The following is a 17,721-nucleotide window of genomic DNA, read 5'->3' on the forward strand; positions in this document are numbered from 1 at the left end:
TATTTTCAAAAGAACTGGAGATTTTCGTAGGGGTGACAGTCTTTCAGGTTGAATAAAAACTGGGTACAATGAGTTCCTTCAAGCTCTGGCCATCCTAATGAGATAATGGAGGAAACAAACTGATTTTAAGGTATAAAATAAAAATATATCATATCTTTTCCCACAGGTAAGAAATAAACAAAATGCCACCTAACAATGTAATATTAGGAGTTTTATTCAAGCAATTTTTCTTCTAAAATTCACTTACCAGAGCCGCAAAAGCCCATCCAGTTTTATTAAAGAGAAATTCCATATTGCTTCTTCGAAGATACACAAGTCCACCAATAACAGCCAAAAGCAATCCCAACATAAGGGGGCCAGCATAATTTGGGGGTCTAATTACTCTAATCTAATGGAAAGGAGAGAAAAACACTTTAAAGTATGAATTTTATCCATTAATTATACAGTTCAAAATACTTTGAAATGAAAGCAATCAAAATTAGTGTGGTCATTTTCAAGAAAATTACACTTTTTCTTTTCATCCTAATGAAAAAGTCTACAATGTACCCGAAAATGGGATGGATACAATATTCTCTTTAACCACAACATAACATCTTTTATTTATCTATTTATTTATTTTTGCTTTTTTTTTTTTTGTGACACGCGGGCCTCTCACCTTTGCGGCCTCTCCTGCCGCGGAGCACTGGCTCCGGACGCGCAGGCCCAGCGGCCATGGCCCAAGGGCCCAGCTGCTCCGCGGCACGTGGGATCCTCCCGGACCGGGGCACGAACCCGCGTCCCCTGCATCGGCAGGCAGACTCCCAACCACTGCGCCACCAGGGAAGCCCTATTTTTGCTTTTTGAAAGCCATTTTTTTTCACAACATAACATCTTTTAGATTAAGAAGAATTTGCCAAGTACAACTAGATAGTCCATGGACTTAACAAGGACAAAAGAGTGGTTTCCATGCTGAACTGACTACGTAATAGAGGATTTTTTTTTTTTTTTGTGGTACACGGGCCTCTCACTGTTGCGGCCCCTCCCGCTGCAGAGCACAGGCTCCAGACGCGCAGGCTCAGCGGCCATGGCTCACGGGCCCAGCCGCTCCGCGGCATGTGGGATCTTCCCAGACTGGGGCACGAACCCGTGTCCCCTGCATCGGCAGGCGGACTCTCAACCACTGCGCCACCAGGGAAGCCCAACAGAGGATGTTTTGTAATGTCATTCTTTCATCAGGATGATTCTCTTAAATGCTACTTATGAAGGGACTGACAAACTATCACTACCTCAGTGATATGGGGACAAGACCAATTAGGACCTCCCAGAAAGATTCAAAGTGGATAATGACAAAGTAACCTTCTACTGTACAAAGCAAGGAAACTTACATTGACATCAGTCCTGTCAGCAATCCACCGGGCAATCTGCTCAGCTGAAAATCCACGCACCTGCAATTCATATGTATCACCCCGTTTGGGTTTCCCTTTTGCAGGAAAGTTGATGAAAGTTGGAGCTGAATTCATGTTTAGCTGAATAAAAAGTATTGCGTTAAAATATAAATTACCAAGAAAATAATCTTAACAGCAAATATTATCTTGAAATTTAGGCATTTTACAAAGATGAGGAAGCCCAGGTTTAAGTAGGTTAAGTGATTTGCCTAAGGAAAGTGGTAAGTGATGGAGACAGGATTCAAACCGAAGGCTGCTTGTGACCTTAACTAGTACACTTTACTTACCAAATATAAATTCCTAGCTAAGAAACCAACATTTTACTCCTTTAGAATGGAAAATTTCCCATACTGCAATCACTTTAATCTGTTCAGAGATTATGCAAAACATAATACATTTATGAGAACTAAAATTGTCTCATGTAGCTTAGGTAAGCTCCAAATAGAGCACACTCTCTATTTTTTTTGGCCATGACATGTGGCACACATGGGACCTTAGTTCCCTGACCAGGGATGGAACCTGCACCCCCTGCAGTGGAAGTGCAGTGTCTTAACCACTGGACTGCCAGGGAAGTCCCTAGAGCACATTCTCAATTTGGAGGAAACAAGATCAGGATAAGAGAGTGCTCTATTGTAGTGAAAACCAATACAAAATGATAACCAATATGAGAAATAGTCAATTCTAAAAGGTTCATAAATGTTTAGTGATAAGCATCACGTTTCTCTGTTCTCTGTCATGAGACCATGGTACTCTTAAGAAGATAACACTGGAATTGCTAAGGTAAAGAATCTATGACCTACTCATCCGCATTATATCTTTCCTGACGTGATATAACTATACTTGTGGAAAATAAAAAGTCTAAGTCCAGGGAAAAGATGCTGACCAACGGATGCAAGTGTTCAGGTCCCCTCAGCAGGTAATCCTTTAATGGAGATTGGCTTGTATAAAACAATTATAACTTAAGACATCAACCAATAAAATAACCCACTCCCTTGCTTTGATTCTATACTTATTACAGTAACCCTTCTAACAGTAATATTTTTAGATATTCTCATAAGGGGAGAGGGTATACCAATAGTGGACATGATTATTTTGGTCTCCTTGGCAGTAAAATATGGTGAATTGGTGAATTAAAAGATTAGGTCTTTGGTTACCAATGTCCATGGATTTTTATGGTTTGGTGAGTATATACAAAGTCTGCAGAGCTAGATAAATTCTGGCTACACTGTTAAAAATTCAATTTGAGTCTGCAAAACTTAAGAACCACACCCTGGATAGTGTTCACGCCACCAAACTGCTGCCCAAACTTTAGGCCAAACTCTTCAGTATTTGTTTAGCTATACAGCAGTTCCCACTTGTCTGCAGTTTCACTTTCCAGAGTTTCAGTTACCCATGGGCAACTTCAGTCTGAAAATACTAAACGGAAAATTCCAGAAATAAACAATTCAAAATTTTTACATTGCAGCCATTCTGAGCAGTGTGATGAAATCTCTCGCCATACCACCCAGGATGTGAATCATCCCTTTGTCCAGCATATCCCACCCATTAGTCACTTAGTGTTGGTTATCAGATCAACTGTCGTGGTACCACAATGTTTATGTTCAAGTAACCCTTATTTTACTTAATAATGGCCCCAAACACAAGAGTAGTGATGCTGGCAATTCAGATATCCCAAAGAGAAGCTGTAAAGTGCTTCCTTTAAGTGAAAAGGTGAAAGTTCTCAACTTAATAAGGAAAGAAAAAAAATCATATGCTGAGGTTGCTAAGACCTATGGTAAGAGTGAATCTTCATGAAATTGTGAAGAAGGAAGATAAATTCATGCTGACTTTGCTGTTCCACCTCAACTGCAAAAATTACAGCCACAGTAAGTGATAAGTGCTTAATTAAGATAGAAAAGGTAAGATGGAAAAGATAAATTTGTACAACAAAATATTCTGAGAGAGACCACATTCACATAAATTTATTACAGTATATTGTTTTAATTCTTCCATTTTATTATTATTGTTGCTAATCTCTTACTGTACTAATTTATAAATTAAACTTTATCATAGGTATGTATGCATGTATAAGAAAAAATACAGTTACATATAGGGTTCGGTATTGTCTGCAGTTTCAGGGTCTTAGAATGTATCCCCTGTAGATAGAGGGGACTATTGTACCTCCTTTGGATTTAAAATATATATATGCATCTAAAAGAACTAGGTAATATATGAAATCCATTTCCCTTATGAAATTAAAAATAAAAAATTACAGGGTTATGAGGATCAACTCCAGTCCATTCTGGCAGCCACTATTACCATTTCTAGACCTTTCTGAATTTATTCATATACATGTGTATGTACCAACAGAAAACATATAATATTGCTTTGTGTGTGCTTTATTTTAACACAAATGGTATCACATTAACTGTAATATTCTGCAATTTGCTTTTTATTATTCAACCATGTTTGAGAGATCTATCCATGACAGTATGTATATATATATTGACCTCACTCTCACAGTTTATTAAGAAATTATGCTATTGTTGGTATTTTAGTTCTTTTTTTCCAATTAAAAATGATGTTGTAATGAACAGCCATGTACATATCTCCCTGTATACATCTGAGAGTGTTTCTCTAGAAATGGAATAATTAGTTCATAGGGCAGAAACATCTTAAATTAAAATGGATAGAGCCAACTCGCCTTCAGAAGTGGCTGTACCAATTTACGCTCCTACCCAGAGACATAGGAAGGTATCTGTTTCCCCACATTCTTGCCAAAAGCTGATCTAATGGATGAATATTGTGTATCACCATTATTGTAATTTGTATTTCCATGATTACTAGTATAACATCTTTATACCAAATCAGCTTTGTAAAAATATCTTGTAGGCTACAGACACAATCAACAGAGTGAAAAAGCAATCAATGGAATGGGAGAAATATCTATAAATCATATGTCTGATAAGGGGCTAATATCCAGAATACATAAAGGAATCCTACAACTAAAAAACAAACAAACTGATTAAAAACTGGGCAAAGAATATGGATAGACATTTCTCAAAAAAGATATACAAATTGCCAACAAGCACATGAAAAGATGTTCTACATCACTAATCATTAAAGAATTACAAGTCAAAACCACAATGCGACACCATCTCACACTCATTAGGACAACTACTATCAAAAAATCAAAAATAATGCAAAATGGTACAGACACTATGGAAAACAATATGGAAGCTACTAAAAAAAATAATAAATGGAACTACCATATGACCTAGGAATTCTACTTCTGGGTATAAATCTAAAACAACTGAAAGCAGGGTCTTGAAGAGATATTTGTATACCTATGCTGATAGCAGCATTATTCACAATAGCCAAAAGGTGGAAGCAACCCAAGTGTCCATCAACAGATGAATGGATAAATAAAATGTGGTATATACATTCAGTGCAACATTATTCAGCCTTAAGAAGCAAGGAAATTTTGATGCATGCTACAACATGGATAAACTTTGAGGACATTATCCTAAGTGAAATAAGCCAGTCACAAAAAGACAAATACCGTATGATTCCACTTATATGAGGTACTGACAGTAGTCAAATTCATAGAGACAAAGTAGAATGATAGTTGCCAGGGGCTGGAGGAAGAGGGAATAAGGAATTATTTAATGTGTAAAGAGTTTCAGTTTTACGAGGTGAAAAGAGTTCTGGAGGTTGGTTGTACAACAACCTGAATGTACTGAACACTACTGAACCACATTTAAGAATGGTTAAGATAGTACATTTCATGTTATGCCTATTTTCTCACAATTTAAAAAATTTTTAAAGTCTTGTAGGCTTTGAAAATCCTTAGATGTTAAAGAACCAAAATAAGATGTACTGTTTTTGGTAGGTACCACTTTTCATCCATGCTTAGCTTTTGTATACTGTGGCATATGACATTGTTCTTTGGAGAAAGGTTTGAATTTCTTCCACAGATGGACACACTGCCATCCTTATACCACTAACTCTAAATATAGCTCTAAAATGGACATTGATATTAAAAGGTATTTGACATAGGAGAAAATTGGTTTTGTATTTTTACAAATCACTAACAGAAATTCTTTATGTGTATCTTGTTCAAACAAATGGAATTACAATTTTTAATTTCCAAAACAGTCCTTGCTCTAATAGTAGAGAATGAGAAAGCAGTTCTTAAACTTTAGAAATTGTTTCCTTTGGTCTAAAAAGCCCTAAATGCACTAACCTTTTAGGCTATAGCATGTTTTATGAATATACTGATTTTGTTTTATGGAGCTGTGTGAGACTAGAATATGACCAGCATGATGACATACTGTAAAATGGAACATTAATCCATCCGTTTGACATTTACTGAACATCTATTATGTGCTTAGCACTAATAGCTACAGGATGTTGGCTCTGCCCATAAGTAAGTATATTCTAAGAGGGACTGTCAAACAACTCTAGGGTTAATTCTACTATAAGATAGAATCTGGAGATATATATATATATATATAATAGAAATATAAGGAAAGTAGTGTGACAATACAAAAAAAGGGTTGACTCACATTTGAGGATTTGAAAAGGCTTCAGGGGAATATCTGAAATGAGGCTTAAAGGGTAAACAGAACTTTGAAAGTGGAGAGAAAGGGAGCAAGAGAGAAAAGATACTTTATGTTGTAGGAAACGATCAACAATGTTGAAATAAAACAACGACATAATATTAATATGGGAAAGGTGGTTATGTGTTTGGAGTAAAGAGGGCATGAAGTGAGGAGGACTAAGGAATTTTGGCTTTAGTCTATATGCCACTATTTCCAAAAGTGTGTTCCATAGAATACAACTAAAATGCTCCATTAAGTGGTCCAATACTTGGGGAAATTCTGCATATTACAGCTCACTATTAGAATGGAAGGAATAACACATTTCAGCATGTTGAAGTCTATGAGAAGTCCTGTGTTGGAAAACAGTTTCTCATGTTTATGCATGTCTTGTGAGCAGAGGCACTGACTGCCTTTGTTCTGGATGATCTTCTCAAGGATGTTTGTACAGCCTTAGAAGATAGTAACAGAGTCTCCCTCCAAAGCAATGGGCATGCATGCTTACTACCCTTTATAGAAGATTTGGGTTCCCAAAGCTTAGAGTTCCTCTTCCATAATGCAACCCACTCGTTTTCCTTGCATTGTCCTATGGGAAGTGGGGCTTAGGGAACCAGTGCAATGAAGTGTTGATACTTTGGATTTTGTTGTTGTGAGTAATAAAGTCCTTTAACTCCAACCCAGGAGTGTCATGTCATCTGTGAGCATCTATGAAACTGTGGCAGGGTCACTTGTTAGTTTGCAAGTAGAATAAAACCTCAAGACCCTTCATAGTTCTTGATACCCTGAAGTAAAAAATAAAATTTAATTTGTTTAAATTAAGGTTTCCCAAATTTTATTTTCCCCCAAGTTTTCTTATTAATACCCTCTAGGAAAAAACCTCTAGGAACTGTTACAGCAGGCAATATCGAGAGAGTATTATATGGATGGTAAGTTCAAATGAAAGAAGATGAAGGCCTTGGAAGTAAAGGATGATGGATGTTGTAGAAAAAGAGGAATGACAAAAAAGTGTCACCAATGATACAGAACCCAAGAGGACCGGGTTTGAGTGGAAGTGGGAGAGACAGGAGTTTTATTTGGGACATAATGAATTTTTGGATTGGGAAGTCATTCATATAAAGGTGTACAATAAGAAGTTATACCCAAATCTTTCCTTTCCTGTTTTATACAATTGTTGAGTAAAATATGTCCAAATATATGAGTTAGACAGATTTATAAACAGACAAAACTCAATCTATGTCCTTGAATCTACTGATTGCATCTATGTCCCCTTATATGCAAAGGGGAAAGAACTACTACAGGGCTTCCCTGGTGGCGCAGTGGTTAAGAATCTGCCTGCCAAGGCAGGGGACACGGGTTCGAGCTCTGGTCCGGGAAGATCCCACATGCCGCAGAGCAACTAAGCCCGTGCGCCACAACTACTGAGCCTGCACTCTAGAGCCCACGAGCCACAACTACGGAGCCCACGAGCCACAACTACTGAAGTCCGCGCGCCTAGAGCCTGTGCTCCGCAACAAGAAAAGCCACCGCAATGAGAAGCCCACGTACCGCAACGAAGAGTAGCCCCCGCTCGCCACAACCAGAGAAAGCCCGCGCGTAGCAACAAAGACCCAACACAGCCAAAAATAAATTAAAAAAAAAAAACTAGTACAGATGCTGAAGTTAAAAATACAGTTGAAAGTTATGATTTCCAGTTCTGCATGTAAGGAGCTTGGAAGTCGCTACTCTATCATATTAACAAGTAAAAACCTGAACAAACTGAAAAGCAGACAACTCTTCTGGGTATTCCCTAAGAGAGAGGAAGACACAGGGCAAACGACTGCCCCCAAGATTGGAGAGACAGACAGGCAAATACAGGGAGTCACGGCTTATCTGAGCAGAGACCAACAAGTGGAAACCGCCTCAGGAACATTGCCAGAGTAGGAAAACCTGATCTGTAACTGACAAATTACTGGAGGCTCAGTGTGGACAACTCTGAGAGTTAAAAACTCCAAAAGCACACAGTTTTGGGGAGGGGGGTAAAAATATTGTGAGCTTTACCTCCAGGAGCTTGACTAGGTTCCCACAGTAAATACTGGAGAAAAATCACCTCATGCTACTGTCAGGGTGAGGGGAAAATAAAACATTTTGAAATACCCCAGAGAACTCTGCTCTTCTTAACAAGGTCTGTCCTCAGAGGAAACTAGTTAACCACAGCCTAACCTGCTGGGGTATTATCAGAGCCTAACTGACATGGAAGAAGGGAAATACCGAACTCTAGTTCACTCCAGCCATCCTGTCCTCTAAGAGGGGAGGAAAAAAACTGAGAAACTCTTGTGAAGCTCACAGTCCAGAGGCATATGCTCACTAAAAGACTGAGATCTAATTATAGGACTATAAAACATCCCTCTCCCCTCACACCACATTACTAAAGGCCACTTTACAGCAGTTCCTTTCATCTAGTACATCATGTCTGGCTATGAAGAAAAAAATTACAAGGGATACCAAAAGTCAAAAAAACACAATTTGAAGAAACAGAGCAAGTATCAGAACCAGACTTGGAAGGGATGTTGCAATTATCATACCAGGAATTTTAAACAAAACTGACTAATATACTAATATCTCTAATGGATAAAGTAGACAACATGCAAAAACAGATGGTTAATGTAAGCAGAGAGATGGAAATCCTAAAAAGAACCAAAAAGAAATGTTGGCGATGAAAACCACTGTAACAGAAATGAAGAATGCCTTTAATGGACTTAGTACACTGGACATGTCTGAGGAATCTCTGAGCTAGAAGATCTATCAATAGAATCCTCAAAAACTGAAAAGCAAAGAGAACAAAGACAAAAAAAAAGGAAACTAAAACAGAACAGAATATCCAAGGACTGTGGGCCAATTACAAAAGGTGTAACATACACATAATGGGAATACCAGAAGAAAGAGAAAGGAATAGAAGAAATATTTAATGACTGAGAATAACCCAAAATAACGTCAGACCCCAAATCACAGATCCAGGAAGCTCTAAGAACATGAAACAGGATGAATGCCAATAAAACTATGCCCAGGCATATAATTTAACTCAAATAAACCAAAGATAAAAAAAAAACTCTGGGGCTTCCCTGGTGGCGCAGTGGTTGAGAATCTGCCTACTAATGCAGGGGACACGGGTTTGAGCCCTGGTCTGGGAGGATCCCACATGCCGTGGAGCAACTAGGACCGTGAGCCACAACTACTGAGCCTGCGCGTCTGGAGCCTGTGCTCCGCAACAAGAGAGGCCGCGATAGTGAGAGGCCCGCGCACCGCGATGAAGAGTGGCCCCCGCTTGCCACAACTAGAGAAAGCCCTCGCACAGAAACGAAGACCCAACACAACAAAAATAAATAAATAAGTTAATAAACTCCTACCCCCAACATCTAAGGAAAAAAAAAAGAACTCTGAAAGAAGTCAGAGGAACCTCTCTTCCTCTTACCTATAGAGGAAGAGAGATAAGAATTACACCCAATGTTTCTTCAGAAACCATGCAAACAAGAAGAGAGCGGAGTAAAATATTTTAAGTGTTGAGAGCAAAAAACAACACCAACTTAGAGAATCCTGTACCCTGTGAAATTATTCTTCAAAAGTGAAGGAGAAATAAAGACTTTTTCAGACAAAGAAAAATTGAGGGAATTCCAGGCAGGAAATGTTAAAAGAAGTTCTTTAGAGAAAAGGAAAATAAGGTAGGTTGGAAACTTGGATCTACATATATTAAGGGAGGGACTGAAGAGGGAATAAGTGAAGGTAAAATAAAAACTTTTGTTTTTCTTATTCTTAATTAATCTAACACATAACAGTTTGTTCAAAATAACACCAGCAACATATTCAATTGTGTGTGTGTGTATGTGCCTATATATAAGTGAAATGAATGACAGAAATTACACAAGGGATGGAAGGGGGGGATTAGGATTATTTTGTTATTATAAGGTATTCTTGATACCCATGAAGTGGTATAGTGTTATTTGAAAGTGGGCTTTGATTAGCTGTAAATGTATTCTGCCAACTCTAGGGCAACAACTAAGAAAAGCAAAAAAAAAACGTATAACTAATATACTAAAAAAGGAGAGAAAAATGGAATCATATAAAATGATCAATTAAAGCCACAAAAGGCAGAAAAAGATTGGAAGACAAAAATAGGAACAAAGGGCAAAAAACAGAAAACAGTCATGAATATGGCAGATGGTAATCCAACTATATCAATAATCGACTTGAATATCAATGGTCTAAATGCACCAATTAAAAGATAGAAATTGTTAGAGTGGTTCAAAAAACAAGACCCAAGTATATGTTGTCTTCAAGAAACCCACATTAAAATAGACACATATATAGATTAAAAGTAAATAGATGGAGGAAACATACCATGCTGTATCTTCTGAGTCATTATCATCATCATCAAAGAAGAAGAAAGCAAAGCTAGAACATGGAGGATCATCAAGCTCTAAACAAAATTCTGATCATAGCAATGGATCATTTAACTCGGAAGTTCTATCAGGACACTCTGGATATAAGTTTGGCATTCTTGCTAAGATTTTGAATTACATGAAGACATGGCATTAGCAACGAGATACACATCCTCTTACTAAAATTTTGGATGAAACACAACATTTAGATATTGGACTCAAGCAGAAACAACGGCTAATGACAGAGGCAATAGTCAGTAATCCCAAAACTGAAGTAATAGATGGAAAGTATGCCTTCAAGCCCAAGTACAACTTGAAAGATAAGAAGGTCCTACTTAGGCTCTTAAATAAGCATGATCAGCAAGGCTTAGGAGGAATTCTTTTAGAAGACTTTGGGGAAGGACTGCCCAATTCCCAGAAAGCAGTTAAGGATTTAGGGGACCAGATACCATTTGTAAACCTTCCTGATAAGAAGAAAATTCTTTTCTTCAATGATAAGAGCTGTCAGTTTTCTGTGGATGAGAAGTTTCAGAAACTGTGAAGGAGTGTCACCATGGATTCAATGGATAAGGAGAAAACTGAAGAATATCTAAAGTGACAGGGTATTTCTTCCATGCAGGAATCTGGACCAAAGAAAGTGGCCCCTATTCAGAGAAGGAAAAAGCCTGCTTCACAGAAAAAGCGATGGTTTAAGCCTCACAATGAGCACTTGGCCTGGGTGCTGAAGGACTACTCTGACATCGCTCCTGGCAAGTAGTGAACAGTTTTGTCTGAGAGCAAAGAGTTACAAAGTCAAGATCTTCCTTGTTGATGCTGGGATCTGAAGACTGACTGTCTTCCCATTCTAGTTCTTAGGACCGAGGAGAGGAGCAGTTCAGTTTACAGAACTAGTGCAAATTACCATACTCGAAGCTTATTTTCATTAATGCGCTAATGAGAAATGTGATGTCCCCGTTAACCTCCTGTTACTTCTTGGGGGAAAGGCAGTCAGCATGGCATGCAGGTGTCTTTGCTATTTATCTCTACTTCTAAGTGGTTCCTGGTTCCATTTTCCCTCTTTTATTACCTTAGAACAAGTTTGCTGATAGTCTTGAATGCAATATTTGTTTATTTCAAAAGAACATATTTATAATAAAATCATTGTAGAAGGGAAAAAAAGTAACTGGAGGAAATATACGAGCTAACACTAATCAAAAGAAAGCAAGAGTAGTTATATTCATTTCAGATACAGCAGACTTCAAAACAAGGAAAGATATTAGCGATAAAAAAGGGCATTACGTGATGAAAAAGGGGTCAATTCTCCAAGAAGAGATACAATCCTTAACATGTATGTGCTTAACAACATAGTGTCAAACTATGTGAGGCAAAAACTAATAGAACTGCAAGAAGAAATAGATAAATCTACTATCGTAGTTGGAGACTTCAAGACCCAATGGACAGATCCAGCAGGCAAAAAATCAGTAAGGACATAGCTGAACTCAATAATACCATCTAAACAACTGGATATAACTGACATCTATAGACTTCATCCAAAACAACAGAATTTGCCAAGCAAGACCACATTATGGACCATAAAACACACCATAACAAATTTAAAGAACAGAAATCACACAATGTCTGCCCTCAGACCACAATGGAATTAAACTGGACACCAATAACAGAAAGATAACTGGAAAATTCCAAAATACATGGAAACTAAACAGCACAATTCTAATTAACACATGGGTCAAAGAAGAAATCTCAAGAAAACTTAAAAAGTATTTTGAATTAAATGAAAATGGAAACAACTTATCCAAATCTGTGGAATACAGCAAAAGCAATGGTTACAGGGAGATTTACAACACTGAATGCATATACGGCAAAAAAAGAAAGGTCTAAACTCAATAATTTAAGTTTCCATCTTAGGAAACCAACAAAAGAGCAAATTAAACCCAAAGGTAAATGAAGAGAAATAATAAAAATTAGAGAAGAAAGTAATGAAACTGAAGGTAGAAAAGCAATAGAGAAAAATCAATGAAACCAAAAGCTTGTTCTTTGAAAAGATCAGTAAAATCAATAAGCCTCTAGGCCAAGCTAACTAAGAAAAAAGAGAGAAGACACAAATTACTAATATCAGAAATGAAAGAGGGGGGACTTCCCTGGTGGCACAGTGGCTAAGAATCCACCTGCCAATGCAGGGGACACGGGTTCAAGCCCTGGTCCGGGAAGATCCCACATGCCGCGGAGCAACTAAGCCCGTGTGCCACAACTACTCTAGAGCCTGTGAGCCACAACTACTGAAGCCCACGTGCTTAGAGCCCGTGCTCTGCAACAAAAGAAGCCACTGCAATGAGAAGCCCATGCACTGCAACGAAGACCCAACACAGCCAGAAATAAATAAATACATTTATTTAAAAAAAATAAAGTGGTAATTTTTTATTATATTTTACCACAATAAAAAATACATAAAAGTTACTTGATTTCTACCCAATTTCCATATTCTAATAGGCTAGTATTGACCACTACATTTCATGTTTAGCTTAAGTTTAGCTTTTATCTCATTAACTACTCTAGATCTTAGGTAAGACAAATCTTATTTAACTTCTTGCAGCCATTGAAATAAAGGTATTCCATATTAGCCATATGTTATCTATTTCTATTTAATAGAATAAACCAAATAGCTTACCATCTGAAATACATCAGAGCCTTCATCAAAATCCACCATAGCAAAAAATATCCTGTTGGTAAATGCACTGGAATATCGCCAGGAGTTTGCCAGGATCTGGAATTCTTCATCAGCTTGCCTGGATGCAATCGGATTTGTGAAGATAACATATAAAACATTTTTTAAAGCAATCTAATGCAAGTCAGGCTCTGCTGACAGGGTTAGGACAAACCTTAGGACAAACCTTGGAAAACACTGCCACTGTTTTGGCATAAGAGAAGCCTTATACCAAGTGTTGGGGATTTCACCATGAAGTAGTGATTACTTGACTCTGCTTCATACTTTGTGCCTACTCCTTATCTCAAAGCTCCTTCAACATTCGCTGGAAGAAAGTCTAACTAGATTGTTTCTACACCAATTTTTAATACCCTAAATTACTTCTAAGAGTTCAAAGACAAGGTTGAAGTACTTCTCAGAGAAATTAGACTATAATATTAATCTATTTAAGAAATCTAAAGTACAAAACGCTACTTAGTAAGAATACAGTCTGATGAATTATTACAGTGAAAAAGAAGAAGAATCTAAGGAATTGAGATTAATTGAAACCTCAGGCCATATTTTACTTTTCCCTGATCTCCCATATGCTTTCAGTTTTTAAGATCTGACAATTTTTCATTTCTGATTATCTTTTAACTCTATCCTTCCCCATTTATTTTCATTGTTATCATCTAAAGTCAGATCCTTAATATCTGAAATTAGAACATTAAAACCCTAACCCTACTTTCTCCTCCTCCAATCCTTCTTACATTGCAATATATATCAGTCTTCCTAAAAGACTACTTTCTTGATACTCCTCCTCTTCTCAGAAACCATTGTTGCTTTTCTATTACCTTCAGAACAGTCTCCAAGCTCTTTCACTGGTTATTCAAAGTTCTTTATCATCTATTTCCAAATAATGCATCTAGCTTTTACATAGCCTTACTACTACTCAACCTCAAACAGGATCTCTTAATTCCAGCACTTTACACCTATCTCTGTACCCTTGCACACATCATTGCTTCTAATCAGAATATCCTACTGCTATGTAAATCTGATCCATCTGTCTAGCCCTAGTACAAGTCCTATCTTCTCCATTAGGCCAACCCTAACCACTCCTCTTATATGTCCTTCCTGAAATTTTATAGCATTTATTATGTACAGAATTCATTTGGTACTTAATCATAAATTGTCTTATATTGCCAGCTAAATTTTCATAAGTGGAACTGATTTCCCTAGCCGGATGATAAGGATAGCATATCTTTCTTATACTTTTCATCCTGATAGCACCAAATATATAGTATTACACACATCGCTGTTGCTTAGTTTTAATTATTTGAATGAGTTTAGGAAAATGTGCTAATTTACAATTTGGTCTTGTAAAAAGTAAGACAGTATTAAAAACTTTAGTTATTAAGAACTCCATTAATCTGCATTTAATACAGAATTATGAAGGACTTTGTTCATTCCCTGACATTTTTGTATACTCATGATTGTTAGTGAGTAAACTGACTGAATTATAGAGTAATTCCAGAGTTTTAAGTTTATTCACAGTTAATACCTACTATTGTTTTTCCTTCTTCTACTTACTTTTAATTTATACTCAGCATAACAGCCATCCCTAAAAAAAAAAAAAAAAAAAAAAAAGCACTCTGGTACCAAATCCCTTGACTATCTCCTACCTCTGGGGAGAAAATCCTTTAAAAAGAGTTAGAAAGGCTTGGGGTAGCATAACACACTATTCTGAAAGAAGGCTGTCTATTCCTTCACATGGGTTCAGGCTATCAGAATTTGGAAAGCCTCCAAGATTTTACTAAGTTAGTTTTTCACAGGGTAACTTTGTCGTTTCATTTAAAGTGAATTCCCAGATCACAATACTGATCTAAAAAATAAGTAAATAAACAACAAAAAGCAAAAGCGATTTTATTTTTTAGTATCCACTATTTTTAATTATCTATAATGCTTTTGTTTAAAGAAATGTCTTTTTTCCTAAGATCATTCAGAAATAGTAAAATAAAATCAACAAACCATTGTTTGATGAAATTTTAAGTGAGATTAGTCTCGATTTCTAAGGTTTAAAATTACTACAAAATAATCTAGAAAAAAGAAACACCTCTAAATCATGCATCTTTGTTTTCTAAAAAAGTTCTCTTGTAATTCCAAATTTTGGATGTAGCCACCATTATTGCATTAATAAATATCTATAGCTTTGGGTAGACCAGTTAACATATTGGAACCTGTTTCTTCCAAAAATGAGAGAATATTTGCTTTATGTACCTTCTGGGGTTGTTGTGATAAAACAAGAGTATGAAGTTGAAAGCACACACAAATAATAAAACACTACATCAATGCTATTGACACGCATTTATATAAGTTGATACCAATTTATAAGATGATTGTTAGATTTTTTTATGTTATTTCTAGGATGGTTACCATGAAACTTTATCCTTGCTCTTTGTCCCTCCCCCAATAATACGGACCATCAAGAAAAGACTATAAAAGAGTAGTACTATTATGTGTTACTACAGACACTCTAAGTAACGTATATACATTAATTGTTTATGTACCCACTGAACTAATTTCATTCTTCTGGGGTTGAGATATGGTTAAAATCTTATGAGTTATTTAATTTTTAAAGTGTAGTTGAAAGTTCATACTTGCACACGACACATTGTCTATGAAGTTGGAGAGCAGTGAACATGACAATAACGGAGTAGTTTCTCGGTGGGGCTTTAACAAGGCGACGGAACTTGTCTCCATTCATTCTTATTACAGGCCTTTTATTGGTCCATTCCATCAGTTGACTAACCTTTTCAGATAACACCATCTAAAAAAAAGACAAAGACAGCATGCCATTAATACTCTCAACTTGGCATTTAAAATTTCTTTTAGCTAGACAACTTACTTAAAACCAAGACTAATAAGCAGAGGTACATAAAAAATGTGAAAGAACTAAAAATTAAATTTAGTACTTGTGCCTGATGATGATAATTATTCTTAAAATTACATTATTTCATGATGAGATTTAAATGTATATTGCAATACTACATTTTTTTGTGAATTACATATTTCCTAATAAATAAAATAAGATAAAATCAAAAAACCTTTCATTGGCTAAAGATTCCAAAGAAAGTGAGAAAAGCCACTCTACCTGATTTTAAGGTTTATTATATAGCTACATAAAAGGATAGATACATATAGATCAATGGAACAGAAACAAGAGCCAGAAACAGACCTACACAAGTATAGCCAACTGATATTTCACAAAGGTGCAAAATCAACTCAGTACAGAAAGGACGGCCTTTTCAATAAATGGTGCTGAAGCAACTGGACATCCATAGTCAAAAATATGAACCTCAAACTAAACTTCACACCTTATACAAAAATTAATTAAAGGGGCTTCCCTGGTGGTGCAGTGGTTAAGAATCCGCCTGCCAATGCAGGGGACACGGGTTCGAGCCCTGGTCCAGGAAGATCCCACATGCCGAGGAGCAACTAAGCCCGTGTGCCACAACTACTGAGCTTGCACTCTAGAGCCCACGAGCCACAACTACTGAGCTTGCCTGCCACAACTACTGAAGCCCTCGTGCCTAAAGCCTGTGCTCCACAACAAGAGAAAGCCACCACAATGAGAAGCCGGCTCACCGCAACAAAGAGTAGCCCCTGCTCGCCACAACTAGAGAAAAAGCCTGCACAAAGCAACGAAGACCCAACACAGCCAAAAATACATACATAAAATAAAATAAATAAATTTATTTTAAAAATTAATTAAAAATGGATCACATACCTAAATGTAAAAATGAAAACTATTTAAAAATTAGGAAAAAAATATGGGAGAAAATGTTCAGGATCAAGGGGTAGGCAAAGAGTTCTTAGACCTGACACCAAAAGCACGATTCATAAAAAAGAAAAAAAAAAAAGGTAAACTGGCCTCATCAAAATTAAAAACTTTTGCTCTGTGAAAGACCCTGTTATGAGGATGTGAAGACAAGCTACAGAGTGGGAGAAAATATTTACAAACCACACATCTCAAAAGGATTAGTAGCTAGAATATATTTTCTAAAACTATCAAAACTCAACAGTAAAACAAACAAAATAGGCAAGACATGAAAAGATTTCATCGAAGATGATCTACTGATGACAAAGAAACACACAAAAAGATGTTCAACATCATCAGCTGTTACAGAAATGCAAATTAAGAGCACAATGAGCTATCACTACACACCCGTTACTAAAATAAAATATAGCGACAGTACCAAATTCTGGCGAGGATGTAGAGAAACTGGGTCTCTCATACATTTTTAGTGGGAATGTACCATGGTACAGTCACTCTGGAAAACAATTTGGCAGTTTCTTTAAAAAATTAAGCAAGCACACCATTGTAAAGCAATTATACTCCAACAAAGATGTTAAAAAAATTAAGTAAGTAAAATATACACTAACCATACAATCCAGCAACTGCACTCCCAAACATTTATCTCGGAGAAATGAAAATTTACGTCTACACAAAGAAAAAGCTACATTTTGTTTGTTTCTTTTTAAAAGCCAGTCATCATGAGGCAATGGAAGAGAAGCATGGTTAGTCAATGAGAATTTCAGTTTGAAATAAACGCAATCATATTCAT

At 36.7% G+C, this 17,721-nt stretch overlaps 1 protein-coding gene and 1 pseudogene across 1 annotated transcript in view; one reads left to right on the top strand and one right to left on the bottom strand.

Moving 5' to 3' along the window:
- Positions 1 to 17,721, bottom strand: part of MAGT1 (magnesium transporter 1) — a 46,966-nt gene that overhangs the window by 14,823 nt on the left and 14,422 nt on the right. Inside the window, exons 2-5 of the mRNA XM_029241204.1 lie at positions 15,754 to 15,923; positions 13,082 to 13,199; positions 1,365 to 1,505; positions 248 to 388 (exon numbers count right to left, since the gene is read on the bottom strand). Coding sequence (XP_029097037.1) covers positions 248 to 388; positions 1,365 to 1,505; positions 13,082 to 13,199; positions 15,754 to 15,923 — 570 coding nt within the window. The remainder of the gene's footprint in view (positions 1 to 247; positions 389 to 1,364; positions 1,506 to 13,081; positions 13,200 to 15,753; positions 15,924 to 17,721) is intronic.
- On the top strand, positions 10,361 to 11,173 carry LOC114906390 (annotated as a pseudogene).

Source organism: Monodon monoceros, unplaced genomic scaffold (assembly GCF_005190385.1).
Source record: "Monodon monoceros isolate NGI ecotype Baffin Bay Population unplaced genomic scaffold, NGI_Narwhal_1 Super_Scaffold_22, whole genome shotgun sequence".
In the NCBI taxonomy this organism is placed as follows: Eukaryota; Metazoa; Chordata; class Mammalia; order Artiodactyla; family Monodontidae; genus Monodon; species Monodon monoceros.